At 36.1% G+C, this 25,158-nt stretch overlaps 1 protein-coding gene across 1 annotated transcript in view; it reads right to left on the bottom strand.

Annotated features, from left to right (window-relative positions):
- Positions 1–25,158, bottom strand: part of ANKRD28 (ankyrin repeat domain 28) — an 83,005-nt gene that overhangs the window by 8,709 nt on the left and 49,138 nt on the right. The window contains exons 9-26 of the mRNA XM_009325699.1: positions 23,012–23,090; positions 22,446–22,560; positions 21,970–22,052; positions 19,515–19,578; positions 18,136–18,204; positions 16,405–16,545; positions 10,634–10,745; positions 9,960–9,986; positions 8,888–8,962; positions 7,389–7,590; positions 5,842–5,929; positions 5,260–5,377; positions 4,441–4,660; positions 2,912–2,999; positions 2,732–2,815; positions 2,060–2,205; positions 1,791–1,873; positions 1,565–1,647 (exon numbers count right to left, since the gene is read on the bottom strand). Coding sequence (XP_009323974.1) covers positions 1,565–1,647; positions 1,791–1,873; positions 2,060–2,205; positions 2,732–2,815; positions 2,912–2,999; positions 4,441–4,660; positions 5,260–5,377; positions 5,842–5,929; positions 7,389–7,590; positions 8,888–8,962; positions 9,960–9,986; positions 10,634–10,745; positions 16,405–16,545; positions 18,136–18,204; positions 19,515–19,578; positions 21,970–22,052; positions 22,446–22,560; positions 23,012–23,090 — 1,877 coding nt within the window. The remainder of the gene's footprint in view (positions 1–1,564; positions 1,648–1,790; positions 1,874–2,059; positions 2,206–2,731; positions 2,816–2,911; positions 3,000–4,440; positions 4,661–5,259; positions 5,378–5,841; positions 5,930–7,388; positions 7,591–8,887; positions 8,963–9,959; positions 9,987–10,633; positions 10,746–16,404; positions 16,546–18,135; positions 18,205–19,514; positions 19,579–21,969; positions 22,053–22,445; positions 22,561–23,011; positions 23,091–25,158) is intronic.

Raw genomic sequence — 25,158 nt, 5'->3', positions numbered from 1 at the left:
AGCAGGAAACAGAAAAATCAGTTTACTTCCCTTCTGCTTTATATTGCTCTTCATTCGTTTTGAGATTCTTAAAATTGTTTGAATTAACTGTGAACTACATTTTGATTTGGAAACAAGTGACTTACTTAGAGACCAGAAATGCAAAAGATACAATTAGGAGAAGCTGTATTAAAGTATTAAAATTCAAGAACTATTGCATACTACAGATGCACTGAAAAATGTATTGTAATTAAAATAGAGGCCAACAATTGTAATGCTTATCTTGGCACAAAGTAGGACATTGTTTATGATAAAAGCTGTTTAGAAAGTCAGTTTAGTTATTAAAAAACATTTGCTAAACCAGTAATATTTTCAACAACTGTTAAAATCTTGAAATTTATATAAACATTTCATGGAGGTGTGAATATGTACCTATTTTTCGCCATGACATCTCTTGATCAGCCTATATGAGCCAAGGCATGTGGGTGGAATTAGATGAGCCTGTGGTAGCACACTTTCCCACTTCTGTTCCCAACTCATTTTTGCTTTTCCTCCTCCCAAGATATCCCCCCCTTCAAGCCAGAAATGGGGCAATGAATCCCTTTCCAGCTTTCTGGTTATTTTATGCTGCCTGAGGTGCACCACAGTGAACAGCAAGAGCAGAGGAAGAATTCTTACTATCTTAACTCCTTAGTTCAAGCGGATCTCTGAGAATATTTGGAAGAACTGTAGCAGTTCGCAACATGACAGATTCCAGAAGGGATGTAAGGCCAGAGAAATACACAAGTTGCTTACAAGTTCCAGTGTTTTTTTTTCCTACATGGTCTGTGATAGCATTCTTAGCAATTCATGTACATCACTCAGCTACATATCTGGTGTCACATATTGCCTATAACACAAATACATTCTTTAACAGGAAAAAAATGCAGAAGAGTCATTTTAGTAGCCCATCCTGAAATATATTCCCCAGTATGACATAGCACTACATTTTTAAGTTTTCCTCATGATTGGGCTAACAAAGTAGGCTTAATTCTACTTGAGAGAAGATCTTCAGGAAGCATTAAGAATACTATATTCTCCATAATATTTAATAGAAAATAGTCTTTCATCCTAGTAGCAATAGGTGTCTTTTCCTAACAGAAAGCACGCTGAAGAATAAAACCGTACTTCAGCCTCATTTTTTATTAGCTAGCTTTGAAGAGCAAATCTTAGTTTACCTCCAATGAGTTCTTAACTGAAGTGAATTTTAATTGAAAAATTAGATAATTTATAAAACAGAAAAATATTGGTTTACAGGTAATCTCAGCAGATTGCAGTAATTCCACACAGGATTCCCTGAATCACAATACCGTAAGGTTTATTTATCCTCTCTTTCACTCAGCTAAAACAAGAACTTTAAGTATGAACAAAACACCATTTCACTTCAAGTCAGTTAAACTCTTGGTACCTGTTAAGCAATTCAATCAAAATTCAATTGATTTGGAAAAAAATTCTGAAAAATATTCCTCTTTATGAGCAAGATACTGGTTTTAGCAGAAACACACCAAAAACTCATCTGTAAAACTCACTCACTGCTGATACATACGTTTGCAAGGCTGCATTGGTGGCATTGATGAGGTTTCTATCCGTAATCTTCTCCAGTATTAACAAGGCACTAGTTTCATGACCCTTAATACAGAACAAACATCTGTCATATAACAAATACGCTTCAAAAATCGCTTTGAATGCCTTTTCAAAGTAACAAGTTAATATTTGCAAACAGTGCTTGATAACACAAAGCTCAGCACTGGTAAGTCAGGTTATGCACTCACCTTGCTGCAAGCCAAATGGAGTGCTGTGTTCTTAGAACTGTCTTGCAAAGTCAGATCAGCCTTAGCACTGCTAACCAGCACCTCTGGGGAAATAAAGATTTGTAAGGAACATGCTTTTAGTGAATAAAGTCTTAATGGCTTACATTTGTGCAAAATGAAAACGTAACGTTGACAAAATATATCCACAGGAACATTTAACTATAAGGCAACTTTACCCATAGTAAGATTAACAAACTTAAGAGCAGAAATATATAAAGCTTTCTCTTTACCAACTGTATTTGTCTGTCCATTTTCTGCAGCCATCATTAAAGGAGTTTTCCCAGAAGAATCTACAGCATTTACTTGAGCATTGTGACTGAGCAGAAGCTGTAGACACTCAACGTGATCTGTAAAAGCTGCTGCGTGAAGAGGAGTTCTACAACAGATCAAAAGACAATGGGGCATGTTCAGCCATGCTTTCTACTTTATTCGAAGGGGCGTGCTGACTGTGATCCTGCAGATAAAAAAGACTGGGCAGTCCCTCTCATTGATCCTTTGAAGTCAGTATTGCTGGAGTTGTGACTGCTGACTTTAGAAAGTCACCTTCAAGTTTCAAATAATTCCCCCTATGTCGTCTATAACAGACATACAGTTTGATTCAGAAAAAATAAAATACGCATAAAATACTACCCCCAAAGTGATACAATTGAAAACATGCTCAAGCTTGCCTATATAATAAAAAGCCAATTCAAGTTTATTGAATCAGAACAAGATTTTTAAAAAGCTAAACTTTTATTTGTAGCACAGAATAAAAAAATAAATTCTTCAAAGAATAAAAACAGAGGGAAGGGGGACTTAGTGTAAGTGGCAAATACAAAACCCCTAAATGATGACAGAATTTAGCAGAGCCACTCTAACTATTACACTACAAACATTCTTCCACTGTGCATTTACACTCTTACCTTCCTTTTGAATCTGTTGAATTTACAATACCAGCACCTAGTGTATCAATTAACATTTCTGCAGCACCTTCATTGTCATTTATCCTATAAGGAATTAAACAGACTGTTATTTACAGAATGATAAATCTTTTGTTAAATACAGCAATGACATCTATGAAGAATAATTTTGCACTTCCTTACACAGCACAATGCAACGGACTGAAAGAATTTCCTTCCATTTTCTGGAAAACTTCCTGTTCCAGGAGGAGTTCTACACAACTGTCATGACCTAAACCAAATGTAAAAGTTAAGTATTAAAAAAAAAAGGGAAAAGGTCTATTTATGGATTACAACAAAAAATATGTATCTAAATTAGATTAAGCAATATTTCACTTGAAAGTTTCAACGACACGCTGCTTATGTTCGATAGGGCTACGTTTAGGAACTAAGACATTTTTAGAATTCTGAAAATCAAACTGACATTTAACACTGTAAACTTTGTGAAATTTAGAAGGGATCTCATGCTGTCTGAAGAACATCCAGAATTAATGTTGTTAACTTAAATTAATTTAGTTCTTTACACCTCCACATTTCAAACTTTTCTGTACATTCACCACTTAGTCTACATGAAAATGTCTCCACCATTTGAGGGTTATTTTTGTTCCACTGTCTTGCTAAACCCAAAGAAAAACCAAAGTCGATAGTCATAACAAAAGCTTAAAAAGAACATGTTCAACCTATCATACTATCATTTTCAAAATTCTATAGCCTGCTGCTGTACAGGTAACCAACAACTGTAACTATCTGTTTGATCTTCGATGCATATATGCAGAGAACCTTAGTCCAACATTCACTGTTGTCTGAAGACTTCTATTTTCACAAGTCCTGTCAAATGTTCATTCTACAAATCAAGCATATTTCAGTTCTGTTTTATTCAGACACTGTGGTCACTCTGAAAATGGACCAAGCTGTAAGAGTTTAATTTTATGAGTGTGATAAAGAGATGTTATTCTAGTTCAAATTATCAGCGTATTACCCAGTTGCTTCAGCTGTGAAGACAGTCTCATTAGTTATTCATTTAAAAATAACTGGTGAAGTGAAGCTCTAAACCCTTACTTTTTGATCTTTCTCTGTCACGTGACTCAGAGGTGAAATAAATGAGAACTCTACTATGTCAGAAAGGAACACACAGAACAAAATCCTTAGCAAAGGAGCCGAATGAGTGTCCTACCTTTTAAGGCCTCCCTCACCCCCAAATCCAAGAGAAGTATCAGTGAAGAAAAGGATCAGTGAAGAAAAAAACCCACAACTTACTGAATCAGTTTGGTATACTTTAGCTTCTTGTGCCTATCAAGGCTGATTTGAAGGAAGTTTAGAAAAAGATTTAATCTGAAACCATTCCTCCCAAGACTCCCTGTGAAGGTTATTTTTCTGGGATGTGTGGCACATTTCTATTCACAGGTACTATACTGAATTTCTTGAAAGACTCCTTGAGGCATAAAACTAAGAAGGCAGTTTATAACAAAAATGTAGTACAAAAATAAGCACATATTATGTATTAGATGTTAATACGTTTCCCCTCAAGATACCACGTCCATCATATTGTCACATTGACTAATACGAACTGAAAGAGGACAGGCTTTATATGTTGCTTTTATAAGTAGTAGTAACTTCTATCTCAATATCAACAAATACATTTAGACCTGTATTTTAACTTTAATGTATTTTACCATTATAGCAGGCCCAATGCAGTGATGTATAGCCGTGATTGTCTGCTATTGCAGGTACTGCATCCACAGATGTAGCTGACTGCAGGAGAGCTCCTAGAACACCTATATGTCCACATGCAGCTGACAAGTGTATAGGGGTTCGCCCCCTGCAGTCTCGTAATAAGGACTTAGCACCATGTTGAAGCAATGCTTCCACACATTCCTCATGCCCAGTCACTGCCTGTGAGAGAGAGACAGGAAATAGCAAATTTGCAAATATTCATGTATATAAGCCAAGGTGTATAACTAAAGCAAGCAAACTTCAGGCAATTTCTTACATTTTTAAGTAATAACAAAGTAAGCACAGTTACTATTTTTATTCCTGGAAACAGCCATTCTGTTGGAAAAATAGCAATGTATTATCATATTGATGACACAATAATTTCTTGGAATAAGACTGAATGAACTGCTAATCTCTAGGGCTCATTCAATTGTCTTGTCTGGCAGAGACTATTAAAAGAAAAAATTGGCATATGGCATGCATCATACTTTTCTTCCTTCCATTAACATTACCCCCACCCCATAACAAAAAGCTGTGCTCTGGGATCTCTCCAGTCAACACTTACAGCAAGATTAAGAGACTCTAGAAGTCCAAAAGAATTGTGAGGGTACGGAGCAAACAGGCAAAAGCTTGCCTTTTGAAAGCAACTAAAAAGACAATTAAAAACTAAGAATGGCAAGATGAGAATAATGAGAAATTCATTAACACTACATATTAAGACTGTATTTGAAATTAATATGTATAAGACTGGAAAGCACAGAAAAGGAATATTCTCTTACCCCTCTATGTAATGCCGTCCTTCCCCACTTATCTTTGGCATCTACATTTGCTCCTTTGTTAAGGAGTGAATAAACGCAGTCGGTGTGCCCATTGAGAACTGACAACATCAGAGGAGTCCTAAGCAGAGAGTGAAATAAAGTGTAATCTACAAGGAAATTTAACAGACTAGCACTCAGCTGAAGTGTAACAACTACTATCCTTCTGGACAACGCTGTTACAATTTACATCATCAATGATCTTCTCTAGCACTACCTTCACTCCGAGAATGCCACTCATATTTGCTTTTTAGATACAAGAAAAGAAATTAATATCCCCTAACTCAGAAGTCCTGATTAAGTTACTAGAATCCATTTTTTCAGCATCTAGGCAATAAGACATTTTAGTTTCCTCCCAACTGAACAAGAACATTTTTTCACTGCCAACATTATGTTTATTGCAAAATACAGTCTCATTTGTCCTTGTTCAAATATCATCTCCCTTTAAAGTAATAAATTAAAAATCACCAATGTAAAAGATTTAGTTTTTCCTTTTATAAAATGCAGTAACTTGTGACGAACAGAATGTGTATCGTTTAAACTCACTGTCCATTTCCATCTTGAATGTCCACTGCATTCTGTGGTTCTGCATTTCCTATCAATAGCCGCAAACATTCTGAGTGACCATTTGTAGCTGTAAAACATCATACAAATATGAGTTTTACATTAATTGCCTTTGAGTATCCAGCTCAAACAGAACGGTAACCTGCTCAGACTAAAGCCCATTAGCTTGAGAAACCACTTTACAGCTTTACCATTGTTATAACTTAAATTAAAAACAAAAAATATGAACACTAGAAAATTATTTCAGAAATTAGGTATTTCTCAACTGTACAGTATTAAAAGTAATCGATTCCAACTGTCAATTGCCAACAGATATTTGTTTTTTTACACATAAATGAGGCTGCACACATTAACTGTAATTAGAATATATGCTTATACAACATCCACAGGAAGGAATAATTAAATATAGTCATTAGCATAACTTTTGCCTGTTTTAAGGCACAGGTAAACACATACCTAGCCAATCATACACAGATTTTTTTTTTTAGCAAGTGTAGCATGTGCACGGTTATGAAATGATGATTGAAATCACATTTAGAAAGAGAGGAAGGAAATGTAATGCATAGAAGTAATTAACCAAGCAGTTAAAAAAAGGAAAAAGAAAAGAAACAAAAAATTGAGAAATCACATTTAAATGCAAGTCATGAAAGAGAAATGATTGCTTGTTGGAGGGGAAATTATTTCTGACATACAGCTGGCTGTATTCAGTCCACATAAGAACAGTAACAATTCATGCTTCTCTAGCAGGCAGAAACACTAACAGAAGTTAGGAGAAGCTAAATCAAATAGAAGACAGCTTGTGCTCATGGACAACAAATTAAGTGGTTAGAATGATGATGTTTTGTACATAATGCTCTTTTTACTGCAACATTTCTATAACACCATAACTATAAATGTCAATTTAAATAAGCCTATTTTCAAAGAAAGGAAAAAAGAAAGAATATGGTGTGAATGCTAGACTTTGAGAAAAGTAGGTTTATATAAGTTTTCTAGGAAAGGCGAGAAAATATTGCAAAGGATTGCTGTTATTTTGAAAACACTCAGGAGTCATTTAAATCCTTGGAAAAAACCCAAAGTATAGTTTTCATGTCTCTTCTCAAACTGACAAAATTCTCCAAGACTCCAGTCATTTTTAGAAGTATTTTACTGCCAAGGCAGGCAACACAATTCACGTATCTAAATTTGGGCCTACAGTTTGGGCTGTATGAAAGACAAGGAGAGAAACAGGAACACACATGCCACTGACACCTGTCAGCACAGCTAGCCTAGCTAGTTGAATGGACAAGAACAACGCACCCTTCCAGAGAGCAGCGTGGAACGGCACTCCTTGAGCCGAAATGATTTATTGGGTTAATACCAGTTTCCACCCGCAACTGCTTTGTTGCGCCTTTCTCAGCATAGCATATACCTTGAAAGTCATCGTCTATTCCTAAACACCATTTCTTAGAACATTAGTGATAGAGACTTCTAAACACGAAGATGATCCACTTCAAAAGCCAAAATTTTAGAGGTTAGTGGTTAGCACATACCTGCAGCATGTATTGGGGTTCTCTTTACAACATAATCTTTCACCAAGATTGATGCTCCCTGATTAATGAGCACATCTACACATTCCACGTGTCCCTTAAAGGCAGCAAGATCCAATGGTGTCCTTCCGTTATTATTCCTCACATCAAGGTCCAGCAGCGACTGTACCAGCACTTCCAGAGCTTGATGGTGGCCATGATAGGCCTAAAGAATAAGAAAATTCTTCAGTTTACCCGTCCTTCACATTTTCCCTTTCTTATCAGGATTACATAAATGAAACTATGAAGATAGTACTTTTGTTTTAACATGTGGAAGAGCTACTGATGCAGCATGTAAGTAGTTACAATAGTTATGACTAATTTAAAAAAACCCACAATTTCCGACAAGAATGTTGGTGGGTTTTTTCTATTTTATCCTTTCAGTCAGCAACTGAAACTACTTTCAGAAAATCGTCTGTCTCCCATTTGTATAACTACCAGTATTTTGAATACTGCATGTTTCATTGCTTCATGTTATAGTTACATCACCCTCAGATTATTTCAAGTGAGGAACATGCGCAAACTTTACTAGTTCCTATTAGTTTTTTAAATAAAATATTTAAAAAAGAAAAAGCCAGTAAAATTTGTAAGTAAAAAGAATACAGTACAAATAGCTACAGTTAACGTAACTGGTAAAACAGAAGGGACTTAGGGGAGGAAACAGTTAAGAGATCAGAATGGATATACAAGAATAAAAAAATAGCATAGAGAATACTTTGTAGGTATGTGTCAAGACAAAGCGTAAAAATTAGTAATTAAAATAAACATCTACAACTATGGTTTTACAGTTTCCATAGTAAGTTTTAAATGTATACTCATGGATATAAAACCTCTGCCCCCAGACAAAACTAATTTCCAGGAACAGTCTCTTCTAACTGCTTTCATTTACCAGTATTAAAGATTACTTTTTACTTTGGCCACATATATGTATGTATGTACTGCATGAGACTTAGGCTATTTTCAGAAAGTACATTGTGGTTTTTCAATTGCTCGAAGTCCAGTGAAAAGGTGAAAGCTACATATTGAGCTAGTTACTCTGTATTTTGAGTATATTTGTATAGACAGTTTCATCAGGTCCTCTACTACACTACTCTTTGTGCAAATCTTTCCTAAAGTATTAAAGACAAACATTTCTCATACTAAACAATGACAAAGGTAAAACAATGATGATGATAAAAAAAAGTCATCATTACTTATAGAACAAGTCTTCTAAAAGTTTCATTACTATAAATTATAACAGAAATCTTAATTAGAAGATTCCAAATGAAAGCTGTTCCATGAAGCAAGTTTCAAGTGAAACGCAAAAATCGCCCTGTACAGCTCATTCAGGAATATTATGTATGTATTTTTGCATTTCGTTTATTGTTATTGTCCTATTTTAAAAAAATACAGAATGAATAAACCTATGTCAACAACTGTTTGCAATCAGATAAGCTACCATCACTAAAGAATGAAATACTTACAGCTAAATGCAGCGGACTTATAGGTGCTCTGTTGTCTGAATCATTCAGCATGTCAGTACCTGATGTTTCCATTAGCTTAGCGGAGAGAGAAAGTCAGAGTGAGTGCAAAACCCTCTCATCTTTAAAAACATTCAGCAATAATTGCTACAGTTTCCAGTATACACAGATTGAAAAACGAAGGAAGAAAAATAGGAAGAATAATACAGGATTACAGTTTCCTTAGGCATTCTAGGAAGAAAAATAGGAAGAATAATATAGGATTACAGTTTCCTTAGGCATTCTAGATCTCCTTCAACATTTAAAAAGTTTGAATTGCAATGACTGCAACCCCTCCCCCATATTCATCTCCCAAGCATTTGGAGATGTTTCATTTTGCATAACAATGCAATAATTAAATCTGAAACTAATCTAAAATTATTTTTTTTCCTGAAGCAGCCATATGAAATAATATAGATGAAATGCATACAAAGGGAAGACAAGGACAGGTGACAACAGCTGTAGTAGGAAAAAAACCCCAACCAAACAAGTAAGCATTTAGATTAGGTGAAAAGTCAGCAAGAAAACAATATGAAAAGCCAGAAGGCAGGATTGATTTCTCAGAACAGAAAAACATTTCCCAAAGAGAAGAAATGGACTCAAAAAAAGGCACATGCGTTATAAAATAGGATTAAAATATCTATGTGTATACATTTTTATTTGTTACTTTCAGATGTGTTCTGAAGTTTTAATTCTGGGTCTTTTTCAAGATGATATTTAATTTAGTACACTAGTAGAATTAAAACATTCAAAGTGTTTGAAGAACACCAGATACATTCAGATCACTAAGTTTTCATTATCACACTTTTATAACATGGTCATAGAAATACTTAAGTGAAAAAAAAAAGGCTTAAAAATAATTTTCTATTTTAAAATTCTGAATTGCAATTAAATCTAAATTGCAACTGAAATTAAGTAATACATCTGTGCATTGACGAAATGGTTGAATAAGTCTAAAATTAAGCAGTATTTTTAAAATTACTTGTTCGCTTTTGCTGTACAGTAGTACTTTAACAGTGAGAAATAATACACTTACAACATCTAGAGGCGTTTCACTTGCAATCTGCAATTAGAAACATTCAGAATTCATGTTTGAATACATTTGAATATAAAAGTATAATTTGTATAAAAATCCTAAGTTGTATAACACAGAGAAGATAAAATTAGCATATCAAATAACACACACATTTTTGCAAAGGTATTAATAAAAAACTACCCGAGGCTTTATTATCTAAAATTCTATTACGTGGTCGTTAGTTACTGTGGTGGCTATGTGAACTATTTTAAAAGGCACCCTTACTTTACAGGTTTTTCCTACATTTTGATTTGCTCCTTCAGATGACATTTGTGAAATTTCTTAACACAGAGTGGGATAACCTGTGGTTATTTTATTTCAGCCATCAGGAAAAAGATTTAGCAGTGTATTCTAAATTAAGAAAAAAACCAAAACTAATATCCCACATCCTCAACCAGTTATCTCTTCATCTCAGAACGTATTATCTTTTTAAGCCGGTATCTACCATCTTAGCTCCTCACCTTGCCCCTATTTTAAGAGTACCAAGTGCTTAAATATTTATCCTCACAGGGGCTGAAAAACAGTGTCGACCTAGCTTACAGATGAAGAACCATGGCGGAGGAAATCCCCTAGCCTCTGCATCACACTCTGTAAGAGCAGCTGTTACAGCTTTCATCTATGATACGTTTTCTTACCAATTCAAGACAAAAGCGATGACCATAAGCAGCTGAATAATGAACTGCATTGTATCCTTGTTTGTCTCGGATCCCCGGATTGGCATCATTTCTTAGCAAGTATTCCAGGCACCTATTTAAATTGACATATGCAACCATATATCTAAATGTTGAATTTCAACTTTACACTAAGTGATAAATTGTTCCAATTCAATTGGAAAATAGAATACAGCACACAGGAACACTGATTTAATATACAATATTGGCTAGGACTAGAGAACACCTAAGTCATTACACCAAGTGTTAGGGTCAATCAAAAAGCTTCCAAAATTTGAGACTCCTTCCCTGCAGACTTCCTGCATCCTCTGAATTATCTCACTTGGTTAAAACTACTATTTCATGCCTATTTTCTTCCTAGCTAATACAACTACAGTTACCTTTGTTAATATAAATGATTAGTATTTTTGTATGTTTTTCTCTATCAGTACATTCTTCTGTACTTAATACAGAAGGAAGAGAACCAATAGCCGAGTTCTTCATGGTATGTATCCAAGAGTCACACACACATACATTTCCACTACCAGACACTAATGTATTGATTTTTTTTTTTTAATATAGTAAACACACTTAGTTGTTGGCATACTTATATCCTACCATTCCTTACACAAAGTTATAAGGCAGAACATGATCAGTTTCAACCACAGACACTCGGCCAGGAGGATGAAAAATAGGATATTAAAGTCAGCTCCCTCTCTCTGTTTTTCTAAGAGACTCCATGCATGCATACTAAACTATTCCACCAATAACCCTACTTATTCATAATTTTATGTTGTCTGTCATTTCAGCAACATTTTGCAAAGCCTACAAATAATGAGAATGAGAACTCTGAAGCAGTAGCCACCAGAGAACGAAGAGGTAAATTGATCTGGACTGAACTACCTGACACATAACAATCTCAGCTTCAAGAGCTTCGGGATAACAGGATGAAGACTGGTGAGAAACAAACAGTCCCAGATTAACATCAGGTTATTTTGCAAATGTGTTCATGAGACTATAATAAGAGCCCCCAAACATCCACATAGACACTGAGCAAGATCAAGATTGTACAGAGCCTCTGAAGTTCTGAATAGAATAGGAAAGGAGGAGAGATTTTAGATTTCTTATTGACAGATTAAGATGATTCTGGTACTTAATTTGTCTCAGTTTGCTCAAACAGTTAGGATTACGAAAGTCTCCTCATGTCCTACCTTAAGCAGAACCTTCAGGATCTGAGAAACTGCACATACCATTTTACCTGATAACAGAACCAAGACTGCATCTAAATCATAAGACTACCTGACTTCAGAACAGAACATCTGGTACTTCAGATCCTTGGATCTGATCTCCTAGTCTGGGTTCATCAAAGCTGAATTGATTCAAAACCATCTGCTAGTGTATTGAATGACTGGATCATTTGCTTCCAAGCGGGGGGGAAAAAAAGACTTCATGACATCCCACTTGTCAACATTGCACATTGTGATTAGATTGTCTGTTGAGACCTGGGCACAATATTTTTGAAGAGAAGACCAGAAAGCTCTGCATGTGTTCTACACAGCTCTGAGCTCAAGAACACCGATATGAAACGGTTGGTCCTTTTGCACCGAGATATCCACTATTTTCACAAGCGCCCTCTGCCTATAAAGGATCATTTGTTATGATAGAGCAAAATAAACAATGGAATGGGTGGGTCTTCTCACCACTGAAGGACACCTGACCATTCAGGAAAGGACCACCAAGCAGCTAGGGGAACATCAATCCCAGAGAGGAGTGAGATTTGTAAGTCTTGTGAAGTATACCGTGAAGCTACATGCTGCTCTGTGACTAAAACACAAGTAAGACATCACTGAGGTAGTAGTCATACATTCAAATGCAATCATCTCGCTTATGACTTGGAACATATCCTGCAATAGAAGGGCTTTCTAAAGACTGAACTACAGCTAAACAAAAACTGGGAGGTGAAAGTCTAAAGACGCCCAATCTCTGTATGGCCACTTCATCAGGCAGACGTCCAGCAAGGGAGAGTGACATTCCAATCCTTCTAAAATGGGTTGTTACAACTGTTGGTTTAGGACTATTTGTTGTTCCTGTGGCAAATCCAGACAGGAGAACCTTGCATTGATAATAGTCCACCTTTAAGTGAAGCTACTTTGTACACAACACATACTTTATATTACAGTTGGAAAGACTAATTCTGTAGGTCAAGAAGCACAGAGACATGCCCTTGGAATGCAGAGATGTTTATAGCTAGTCACCATCATGACCCTGAACTTGCTGGTGAAGCCATATGGTTTTCTGAAGTGTACAACAGATCACCATCCCTTCTTCTCTCTGGGATTATGAAATACTTCTCCTTTATCAGTTAAATAAAATGCATGTGAAGCTAAAAAATCTATTATATTATTTTGTCAGATCCAGCTTGGAATCTTTCTTCTTTAGCACAGTTCATCTAAAGGTCTCGCAGATTACCATTATCAGTAGTGACAAACAGGCCAGTTGGATACACTGACAATATGAGGGTTTTAGTTTCCATTTATCTCATGGGAAATTGTTTGGTAGAAAGTTACAGGAAATTTCAACATTTGTAGTCGTATGATATGGCTATGCTGTGATGTCATGTGAAAAACCTGCAGTGGGATGTGGCAGGTTTAGATTTGAGAGGCAGGAATCCTAACCTGACCTCTGATCAATGCTGTTAAGAGTAGAAACTTGATCATTCAAAACCCTGGAGAACATTCAAACCTTGGAGAAATATAGACAGAAATTTTACAAAAGCAGCCATCTCCTGAGGGGAGACAGCATGACCCTGCACTATCAGAACTCTTTGTAAGTTCTTTCAGGGAAGGGCACTGTTCCATCTGCTGACTCCAGGCAAGTTCATCATCTGAATGAGATCCAGTACCAGCTGTGATGAAATGGAAACACATTTCAACATGAGTAAGACAGCTGTACTGGGTCAAGGGCCTGATAATCTCATGTGCAACAACAGCTATTTGCTGAAGTGAAGACCTGACATTTGCTTTTCCATCCCAGACAAAGGTTGAAAGTAACAAACCAGGTGAGTGAAGAGGAAAGGGGCAAAAAGCTGCAGGAAAAACTATGAACAAGGAAGTGTCTAATTACAAAGTACTCTGTCTCATTACAAAGTTGAGAAGAAAAGGAGCAACGACAAGATGCACTCTCACTTTCACCGCTTTGTGTCCAGCATAAAGGAGAAAAGGACTTAGGTAGGTAGTGAAAAAGGTAAAAATTCTCCAGTTTTAAAGAATAACACGTGTAACACAAGACGTAAGTAACTTGCAAGTTCAACATATCTAATAAAAAAGCTACCTGTAAAAGCATATCTATGTTTTTAACCAACTAATTCGGGTTTTATTTGCCTAGTAAACAAATGCCTGGATTTCATTAATGGCAACCGTGATTGCATTTTTATTTGAATTGAAACGGGATGAGATTTCTGAGAATCCAAAGACAAGTCAATTTGTCCCATCGAGTGAGAATTACTGTCCCTACATTTTATTTGTCCAATTGTCTAACTTTCTTTGTTAATTTTAATTAATGATTTTGTATTAACATTCATGGCTCATTAATAAACGTTAAACATCACTGGCCTTGGCTATCTAAACTTCTATACTTGTGTATTTTCTGTATTTGTGTGCTCACAAAAACTCAGTACACTGAATACACTGCAGGAAGCAAAGTCTACTAAAAATCCTTGAGTACCTATTCTTTCCAATGCAAAACAGATAATTATTTTTGCTGTTTCTTATCATCCAGGAAAGAGATTAACTTAGCATCTTTTGCATAGTTAACTGTCCTCAACAGGCCTCTTTAAAAGGAGAGTAATCAAACTTTCTGAAAGCCCACATAAGTTAAAATAATTTCCCATTTATTTATTGGTGTACTGTCTATTAAATAATTCTCACATAGAAAAAGCATGGTTTTTCTCCCGTAAGATGCTGCTTTGTTTATCTCATTCTGCAATCATGTTTCTCTGTCTAGTCTTGTCAAAATGAGGCTTAGTGGTGTTTGTTCCAGATCAGAAGCCTTTGCTAAAGGTACAAAAGAAACATTTCCAAACAGGAACAAACAGGAAAAGACTTTTCAACAAAAACATCCCTGTCCCTAAAATCTGTCTTTAAAGATGTCTGAACAAAGACTATAAAAATGCACTTAAATATCTTTGGAATTTTTATATAGATCATTTCCTGATTTTTTTTTTTTCCAGGCTTTATGTTCCAACTCAGTAATCATTTTTAGCTTCATTCCTATTTTGAATATGAGCTGAGCAGTACTGGTTTTCCAGCTGTTACTAATCATCTTGCTGCATCAATGTAAAAAGCTTCTCCTCAGGCCATTCTGCTTTGCAGCCTGTCTTCCAGAGAGCCAACTGTTAATCAGAAGGGCAATATCACGTGGGTTACAGAGACGATTCTTTGAGTTATCTCCCAAAGCTCTGCAGTATTGCCATCACCATTCTTGCTCGTGTCTTTTATAAGACAGATGGCAAAACGATGTCATCTGAAGAACCATTATAGTTTGGAGGTTTTCAGAGCAACTGTGAAGCTAAAATTAATCCTAGCTCAACTTGTAAGAGGGCAATTAAAGCAAAATTATCTCAGCAAACTCCGGCAGGAATTGAAAATGTACCTAAAAAGCAGCAGATAATTTTGTTTTGAAATTTGGCTTTATATAAAAAAGGCATGTACTTCAAATATTAGTTAAATGGCCATGAAAGTATTCTTTATTTATCCTTCAAAACCCAACCTGTAAGTTATATGCCACCTTGCTCCTATCGCTGCCTCGCCTTTTAAAAGGTACTGTATTAAAACAAGATGATCTGGCACTAAGCAGCACTCTTTTCCAGTGAAGGTGTCACGCTGTATGCATTTGAAATGCGATGCTGCACACCAGCTTGTTTTGACCTGTGTATGTGAGTGTGTGCACATGCAAGTGGTACTCTTCTCAAGTCTCCTCAATATATACAATGTCTGCAGCTTAAGTAACCTCATCAATTTTGTGCTATCTATATAAGCTTTGCATGTAAGCATTTAAGTCATTAATAACTATGTTAAATATAACCATTAGTTACAAAACAAACACATGCAAGAGACATTTATGGATTTATGAAAGTTTCTGGATGCATTTCATTAATAAAAGAGTAACTACTTGACAAAACTTTACACTAACAAGAGAGAGTTGTAATGCCAAACATGAATAGTTTAACCAAACACCAAAGGGATAAAGCATCTTATACTGAAATGTCGAGTTAATTTCTATCCTGATGTGGGCCTACTGTAACTCACAGTCTAGTTTTACAGTGTATTTCTGACCAACTACACAGATTTTTGGGCAACATTGAGAACCCTCCATAAAACACACCATCCTTCATCAGAATTTGATTTTAAAGCAAAATGACCCTACTGCTCACAACTGTCATAACCACCCCCACAAACGATATTTACTCAACCACTACACAGCAGGTGGGATTAAAAACTCTATTCCCAATGAATTCCTGAATTAGGACATCTGCATTATAGGACATAACCAAAAAATTACAATACATTCTACTATTGTTCATTTTTCTCAGAAGTATTTGTTACATAAAATATTTTATATACAATGAACAATCCACTGCCAAATTTAATCTTTAAAAATATAACAAATGCATTTGGCAAATCTGTTTCATTGAACATGAAATTCACAGCTCAAATGTTTCTAAGGAGAAAGGCTTTAGTACAAAGCATGCTACTTACTTTCCATCTGTGTCTGATGCAGCTGCATAGTGCAGAGGTGTACAACCCCTCTCATCCAGGTCATTCACACTAGCTCCAGATCCCACAAGGGCAAACAGGCACTGATAATTACAATTGGCAGCAGCATAATGGAGTGGAGTTCTTTAGTACACATTTAAATAAAAAGTACAATGGTAAATAACAGCAAAATAATATTAGAGAGACAGAAAAAGCAAAATAAAATGAAATTTAAATCTTACATTTTTTTAACACGTGTTTGTGGTGAAGAATGCATCATTACAATATTAAAGAATGGGGCCATTTTCTACGGGCCATTTAATAATGCAGAAAAATATCTAGGGGATCTATTTGCCAACTAAAATATGCACAAACTTTGTATTAAGGGAAGCTTTATATGAATTTTCTTGTGTAAACATATAGAGGAAAATCAAGATTACGTTAGAAATACTATTTTTAGTTAATTAATTTCAAGCCACATGGAAAAATATGGACAAATCTAAGAACTGCATTGCAACTAAACTAGGTCAAAATAAAATACAACAATTAACAGGTAGATGTTTTTGACAAACAGATCAGAATTTTGTCTAAGAGAGGCAAGCATTTATTTATTTTTAACTATACTAACATAGTAGAGGTATTGTTAAAGAAAACTTAAAAATATACCTTGTCTTCTTATAACAAAACTGTGAAATATTAGTACTGATGTATAATCTCAGAAGAAACTTATTCCAGCTTCAAATACATAAACAATTCTCTAAATAAACCAGTTTGGACAAAATTTCAAAAGCACCAAGATGACTCAGAATTCCATTTTCTATTTTTAAAGAGAGATTGCTACTATAAATATCTCAATTTTGAGGAGACAGTCAGGCACTTTAAAGTGTCCTACCTCTTCCCTCTCCTTTAAAATTACTTTTTCCCACTTCTCTCCATTTTTAACTATTTTAATCTTTTCCCTCTCCTGAAATAATTGCTCTATATAACATGCACGTTAAACCAAAAACCAAACCAAACTGACAAAAAAACAACTTTCAATGACAAAAGTCGTGACAGATAGTTATTCCGTTCTCAGAAAAGAATGGAAGTGGAATTTAAAGCAAAATACAACTTTGGATCCGTAACATCCTCCTCAAGTCCTACTCCTGCTGTTCACATCCTGGAAAATCATGTTTTCCATCATGTGATATGAGATTTACACAAGTACTGATCGTGCCATCTAAACTTAAATAATCCTATACTAAAAATAGAAATTAATGTCATTCCAAAAGAGTTCAGAGCATGAAGATGGAAACAGAAAGGGATGGATATCATGAAAGGAAAAACGTGAAGCAGTTATAATAAAATAATGGATTTTTAAATAAAAAAGCTTAGAAAGAGCAACAGCTTTATAGGTTTGACTAATATATTATTTGGAAAACATCACTAATGTCTTTGGATGAGAGCATTTTAAACTTATTAGATCCATGTTATAAGCAAAAAAGGCTCATAAAAATTACAGCTGAATATGGAACTCAGTCTTTAAAAACAAGACTAAACACCTACTTAACAAAACACAATAAACGAAATATGTTTGTAACTTTTGATAACATATGCTGAAGCATAGTTTATTAGAGACATCGTATCTTAAAAAACATTTAAACTGGAACACACAGACTCGCCCACATTAGCAATATGCTACTTCTGCAATACTTTTAACAGCCATTTCCAATACACAAATCTAGAATGTCTTACCTCCCAAATCTGTCCTTTTTGTTGAAGTCTGCACCAGTATTTAGCAGAAGATTTAGGCACTCCAAATTCCTATTAAATTAATGCAATGTTACTTGTGATTGCAAATTTTATTTCCTTAATATTGGCCTCTGCAAATATCAGAACTGCTACGCATATACATCTCATACATTATTTCTAATTGAACTAAACTATCATATGAAAATTTTGATAAATATATTTTTATAAGTAAAACAGATTTCATAATTGCAGGACCAACCAGGAAAGAATACAAATTATTTCAAGTCCGTATATAGAAATTTTATTGATATCAAATGGCATGCATAAAAGCACATAAACATTGACCTAATTTAATTGAAATTTCAAGTCTTTAAAGCAAACAAACAATAACACCTGCATGTCACATGCTTTTTACTACCAGGATTCCAGCACAGAGGCAAGTTTTTAATGTATATTTTTTAAGGCCAAATATAAGTTGCAACATAAATATTTTACTTTTTAGTATAATTCATTTTCAATACAGTATGATCATTATAATAGATGTACAATACTGCTTATAGTTTAAACACTATCTTATTAACTTTCCTGAACTGGAGATGAATGAGGGAATGTGTCACAAATTATGTGTTTTTATATGAAAAGATAGCATTTTAACCTTAATCATTTGCAACAAGGATGTATATCAAGTAGCTTTTGACTTAGAATGATTACTTAACAGTATTACTTAAACAACATTGAAACAGAAAAATGAAAATATCAATATCATGGAGTTCTTGTGTCCCACAAAGTGTATCATGAAATTTATTACCCAATTCTTCCAGGCAATTTTGAGTAGCTGCTATAGAAAACCTACAATACAATAACAATAATCAATATGGATCACAACTCAAGTGATGAGCAAGTAGGTCTGACTACTTCATCCACCTAAACTCTGGAATTTAATTATGGCTTTTAATTTAGTTAGATTGATCTTTTGTTTATGGATATGGTAAAAACATATTTCCCAAAGTTGCTGTTCTCCACCTCATGTCCTACAGTGATCTTAGCTGGGCATGCCATCTTTGAATGCTGTGAATTCTAAAAATTGTATCATCATCCATGGGAATTTAAAATAAAATTCAGTTCATCCCCAAGCATAAACCTAAGGTAAGGCTGATGATACTTGGACACTGTACTCCAATAATTACTTATTGAACTCAATATTTAATTTATTTTTATTGTTTGTAGATAGAATCCATCTTGAAATTATTTTCATGCTTACATAAATTCCAAGGGGAGAGGGCACAAAAAGCACAGAGAGGAAATAATAAAAAAAGAACAGGAATGATCAGCAATTGAAAAAAGAATACCAAATACGAAAGCATGAATGCTTTTTTACATACCCTCCAGCGGCAGCTGCATGAAGACAAGTCCTGCCAAAGTCATCTGGTGTGTCAATGTCAAAACCTACAAATCAAGTATTTTGTAAAATAATTATGTAACACCACCTTTCACAAAACAGCTCTCATCTACTCTTAAGAGAAATGCTTGCTAAGCAAACTTAACAGCTATTTGCAAAAACAGCACTTAAGCACTGAAAATTTACTTCATTTCAAACACATCCTTGCTATTTGTAATATTTTGAAAAACAGGCGTTCAAGTAAAACTGAAAGGGATAAAAGGCAATTAGCTGCACCGAGGCAAGAGGCTATATTATTTCCTATCCTGTTTGCCTGATAATATTTCTGTGTAATTTAGTATTGAATATAAAATATATGAAGGTAAGAGGAAAACTTAAGAATATGCTAGAAATTATCAGTGTTATGCAGAGATTTTTTTTTTTTTTTAATAAAGAGGGGGATGTCAGCATTACTAAATCCAGAAATTTCATCCTTGGGTTTAGCTCTTTAGTCCCAGAGAAAGAACTGTATTAAGCTGGAGTGAAGGCTGTAAATAGCAATTATTTACAGAACAGCCCTTTAGAGAACATTGTAGTTTTCTCTTCCCATAATTTGCGAACTATAGAACTTCACATGTGAGATCACAAAATTTAACTGTGCAATTCCATATCTAACCATATACTTTGACAAGATTACTATTTAAATCAGGTTTCAAAGCTACATTTTTGGTTTGAGAAAACTACTGTATTCTCTTAAGAGTCTTGCTCTTGTGTAACAAAACTTATTCATTAAATCTCCAGTTTTGGTACTTTTGCCTGGGAATGCATTTTTTTTTTCTTTTTAAGAATTGTTCAACAACAATAAATAGTGAACAACACAGGATGTGTTATTCAAGAGCACTACTATTCAAGACTGTTTTCCTACTCCATATCCCCCAAAACATAGGTTTTGTAGGTGCCACTACGTTCTCCTCCCATTTCAATAGGCAGGGATATACAGCAAACAATTTAAGATAGCTTACCAATCTGATTTGAAAAGTAGTGTTTGATGCCATTCCACATCCCTAGGTTGCTTGTCTAACACCACTAACTACTTAAATGTCATTCAATACTGGGACAAGGCAGATTGATTTTTGTTTTGTTTTTTTTTTTAAGGTCTGCACATGAATATTAAGGAATTTAAAAATCAGAGATTCTTAATTTACATAAATGAGACTCTTCCTCCCGAAATCAATAGGGCACATAGTCTGCAGATACCAATGCTCATGCCAAGAGCATGTACTGATAAGCTGTTAGCAGTATCTAGTCTTTCCAGTCTGAAGGCTGAACATATTCTTCAAGTCCTTATCTGCTCCAGGCTAGATTTACATCCAAGTTTGCTCAACTCATGTAAAAGTCACAGAAACCACTTGCAAGTCTTCCACAGAGATTCCTTTGCCATACTGAATCTCCAGTAAGGGCACAGCCAGCACAGCACCACATGCAGAAAGGAGAAAGAGCCAGAGTATTCCTCATTTTGAACACATCCAATTGAAATATAGTCAACTACAGGACAGTTCTTTTCCTGGAGTGAATCCTTGCAAGCTTGTCTGTGACAGGACAGTGAAATAAAAAGCCTTACCGGTGGTAGTTTTAGTTATACTCCTTTAGTTCTTCTCCCAGGCTTCCCTAGCAGACAATATAAACCTGGGGAAGCAACTTCTTACTCTTCCTTTTCCCCAAACCTCTGCCCCTGACTTTTCTTTTTTCAAAAATATGAAGTGCCTTCAGATTAATGTAGAACCATTTAGGTTGTTATTCTTATTCTGTTCCTGAAGCTTCCACAATCCTTCAGACTAATCTACTTTCTCAGAATTGCAATGGTTCAGAGCGCTCAGAATTCACACCAGAGCAGACTCTGGACAACAAGGGAAGTAATAACCTTACAACCCTCTGCAACTTCAGGGAGGAATCAAACAATGAAAGCAAAGCACAGTTCGGGTTGCAGCTTCTTAATGTAGCAGTCCACAGAGTCTTCAGAGCTATTAGGTGCCCGCTACAGGAATAGGTAGGAATAGACCGATGTGTATTAAGCTAAAAGACATCATATGGAAGGGCAATGGGGGATGCTCCAAGAAGTCATTTAAGAGAACATTAGTCTTTCTCCTTGAAATTGCATTATGGTCTGAACCAGTCATCCCACCTCTATGACCAACTTAAAACGCACAGACACAACATTTAAAAAGTTATAGATTCATTGTTTCAATTTAGATGATTTTTTTTTTTTAAATTACTTCTGTAAAAGTCTGCATTCACTTTAACTATGGACTGTCCGTTAAAAAAAACAAGCACTGACCCCAGGCTACTAGTAAACTATACAGATTTTTATGTATTACTAAATTAAGACTTAATTAAAAGATATTCTATGGAATAAAAAACGAAGTACACAGCAGCCATAAGATTTTTAAGGAGTATCCTACCTGATGAGAGGAGTTTTCTGCAGCAGTCTGAAAATCCACTTAATGCTGCCAAATGGAGAGGAAACATCCCATGTATACCCCGCCTAAGATACACCATAATCAGGTATCACAGTTTCATTACAATTAAAATAAAACAAACATGATTGTGTGCCAAAGTGCATGTGCATGGTGGGTTCAGCAAACCACGTAATTAGAATACTGAGCCTTAGGATTAAACACTTTCTTACAAGCTAGCAGGATGCATTAAGTCAGTGCAACAGCCTATTAAAACTTGCAGAGCTTTTACTTCAAATATGTTAGAGGAAAATCTATTTTTTTTTGTACAAATTGCAATGTACTCAGTACAGGATAATACACAAAGTATTTCCTATTTCAAGTTGAAGACGAATTAAAAAAAACATACTAGTCTTGTTGATCTAATAAATACATTTCTAAATTCTCTCACAGCTTGCATTCATGTCAGTAAAGTTACCTACTTTGCAGTGTCAGCACCACTCGTAATCAGAGTGTTGATTAATAGCTCATGGCCATATCTAGCTGCTATGTGCAAAGGCGTATTTCCGTTCTTATCTTCACAGTCTATTTCAGCTCCTATAATAAAAAGTAATTACTAAGTAAGAATATACGTAGGCATACAGATACTTTCATTACAAAAACAGCACTGACAATTTAAGCAATGTTAATAATTGTCCATGAATGACTACTTTGGATTTAAAAGCTATACAGCTTTCAGTGGTATTTAGTATTAATAATAAAATGTTTTTCTCTATTTTGCTTATTATGTAACCACATGGGACAAACTTTCTGCAACCTGGGTTATGGAAGAGAAATTAATATATTTTCCTGCATTCTGAAAATAAATGGTTCTTCAATGTAACTTATCAAACTTTATAAGCAGATATGCCAGACTCCACCATTAACTGAACTACTACTGGACACTGGATATGAAAAAAAATTCAGTACATTGTTATCAATACAAGAGGAGGAAAATATTCATAGTATTGGAAAGCTGTTGACAAAACTACTCCCTCCCCCTTTTTACCATTCTGAATGATGGTTTGAGATCTTGAAAATCTACCATGGATCGCCGTCATGTGCAAAGGTGTTTTCCCATCTTTACTCTGGAAAAGGAAAAAAAAAACCCAGTGTTTACTTACGGCCGGTAATAGTAATCCACCATAATTGACAAAAAAACCAAAAAAGGACACGATTTTACTTTTTTCTCTCCCCTTCACTCCCTCCTTTAAATTGTTTCTACGCACGTCTGCAAGACGGATGCTGGCAGTGACAAGTCAGCATGACATGGCAAGCTTTTCAAAAAGAGCTGCTCTTAATCACTCTTCCAGCTGTGAGTGACAACTCAGTGATGCCCACTCACTCACACTTATGCCTTTAGGATAATCACTCTCAACAGGATGATAACAGCACAGAACTTCAGCAACAAGCCTATGTCCAACTCTTCCCCCGCCCAAGTCTGAAACAAAACAATGCTTCTTTAAATTAAGTTTGTTTCTTGAATGAAAATAGCTGTATTTACTGTACAGGTTTACACATTATATTAGAAGACAACACATTAAAAAGCTCATATGTTTCATGGAAATTTCTGTAAAATGATATTGTAAGCAATTTATCATAAATGACAAGTAATCCTATGGTATAAATATTCAACCATAATTGGTACTATACATTTGACACACATATCAAATGTGCACTTAGTCATTCATCCAGTAAAGACGTCCTTCAAGTGGGCCAACAGTAATGCATAAGGGAATTTCAATTTCAAAGTGAAGTTCCCACTGACTGGAAAAGGGGAAACATAACTCCCATTTTTAAAAAGGGAAAAAAGGAAGACCCAGGGAACTACAGGCCAGTCTCACCTCTGTGCCTGGCAAGATCATGGAACAGATCCTCCTGGAAGCTATGCTAACGCACATGGAGGACAGCGAGGTGATTCGAGACAGCCAGCGTGGCTTCACCAAGGGCAAGTCCTGCCTGACTAACCTAGTGGCCTTCTATGATGGAGTGACTACATCAGCGGACACGGGAAGAGCTATGGATGCTGTCTATCTGGACTTCTGTAAGGCCTTTGAGACTGTCCCCCACAACATCCTTCTCTCTAAACGGGAGAGGTACGGATTTGATGGGTGGACTATCCGGTGGGTGAGGAATTGGTTGGATGGTCACATCCAGAGGGTAGTGGTCAACGGCTCAATGGCCAGATGGAGATCGGTGATGAGTGGTGTCCCACAGGGGTCCGTATTGGGACCAGTACTCTTTAATATCTTCATCAGTGACATAGACAGTGGGATCGAGTGCACCCTCAGCCAAGTTTGTAGAGGACACCAAGCTGAGTGGTGCGGTTGACACGCCAGAGGGATGGGATGCCATCCAGAGGGACCTGGACAAGCTTGAGAGGTGGGCCCATGTGAACCTCATGCGGTTCAACAAGGCCAAGTGCAAGGTCCTGCACCTGGGTCAGGCCAACTCCCAGTATCAATACAGGCCAGGGAAAAAAGGGATTGAGAGCAGCCCTGCCGAGAAGGACTTGGGGGTACTGGTGGATGAAAAGCTGGACATGGGCCAGCAATATGCGCTCACAGCCCAGAAAGCTGTCTGTATCCTGGGCTGCATCAAAAGAAGCGTGGCCAGCAGGTCAAGGGAGGTGATTCTGCCCCTCTACTCTGGTGAGACCCCACCTGGAGTACTGCGTCCAGCTCTGGAGCCCTCAACACAGTAAAGACACAGACCTGTTGGAGCGGGTCCAGAAGAGGGCCATGAAAATGATCAGGGGGATGGAACACCTCTCCTACGAGGAAAGGCTAAGAGAGTTGGGGTTGTTCAGCCTGGAGAAGAGAAGGCTTTGGGGAGACCTTATTGAGGCGTTTCAGTACTTAAAGGGGACTTACAAGAAAGATGGGGACAAACTTTTTAGCAGGGCCTTTAGCAGGGCGACAGCACAAGGGGAAATTGCTTTAAACTAAAAGAGGGTAGATTCAGACTAGATAGAAGGAAGAAATTTTTTACAGTGAGGGTGGTGAAGCATGGGAACAGGTTGCCCAGAGAGGTGGTGGATGCCCCATCCCTGGAAACATTCAAGGTCAGGTTGGATGGGGCTCTGAGTAACCTGATCTAGTTGAAGATGTCCCTGCCCATGGCAGGGGGGTTGGACTAGATGGCCTTTAAAGGTCC

This window comes from Pygoscelis adeliae, unplaced genomic scaffold (assembly GCF_000699105.1).
Source record: "Pygoscelis adeliae isolate BGI_AS28 unplaced genomic scaffold, ASM69910v1 Scaffold226, whole genome shotgun sequence".
NCBI classification, from domain to species: domain Eukaryota; kingdom Metazoa; phylum Chordata; class Aves; order Sphenisciformes; family Spheniscidae; genus Pygoscelis; species Pygoscelis adeliae.
Note: the sequence above shows the minus strand (reverse complement) of the source record. Positions and strands in the feature narration are given on the sequence as shown.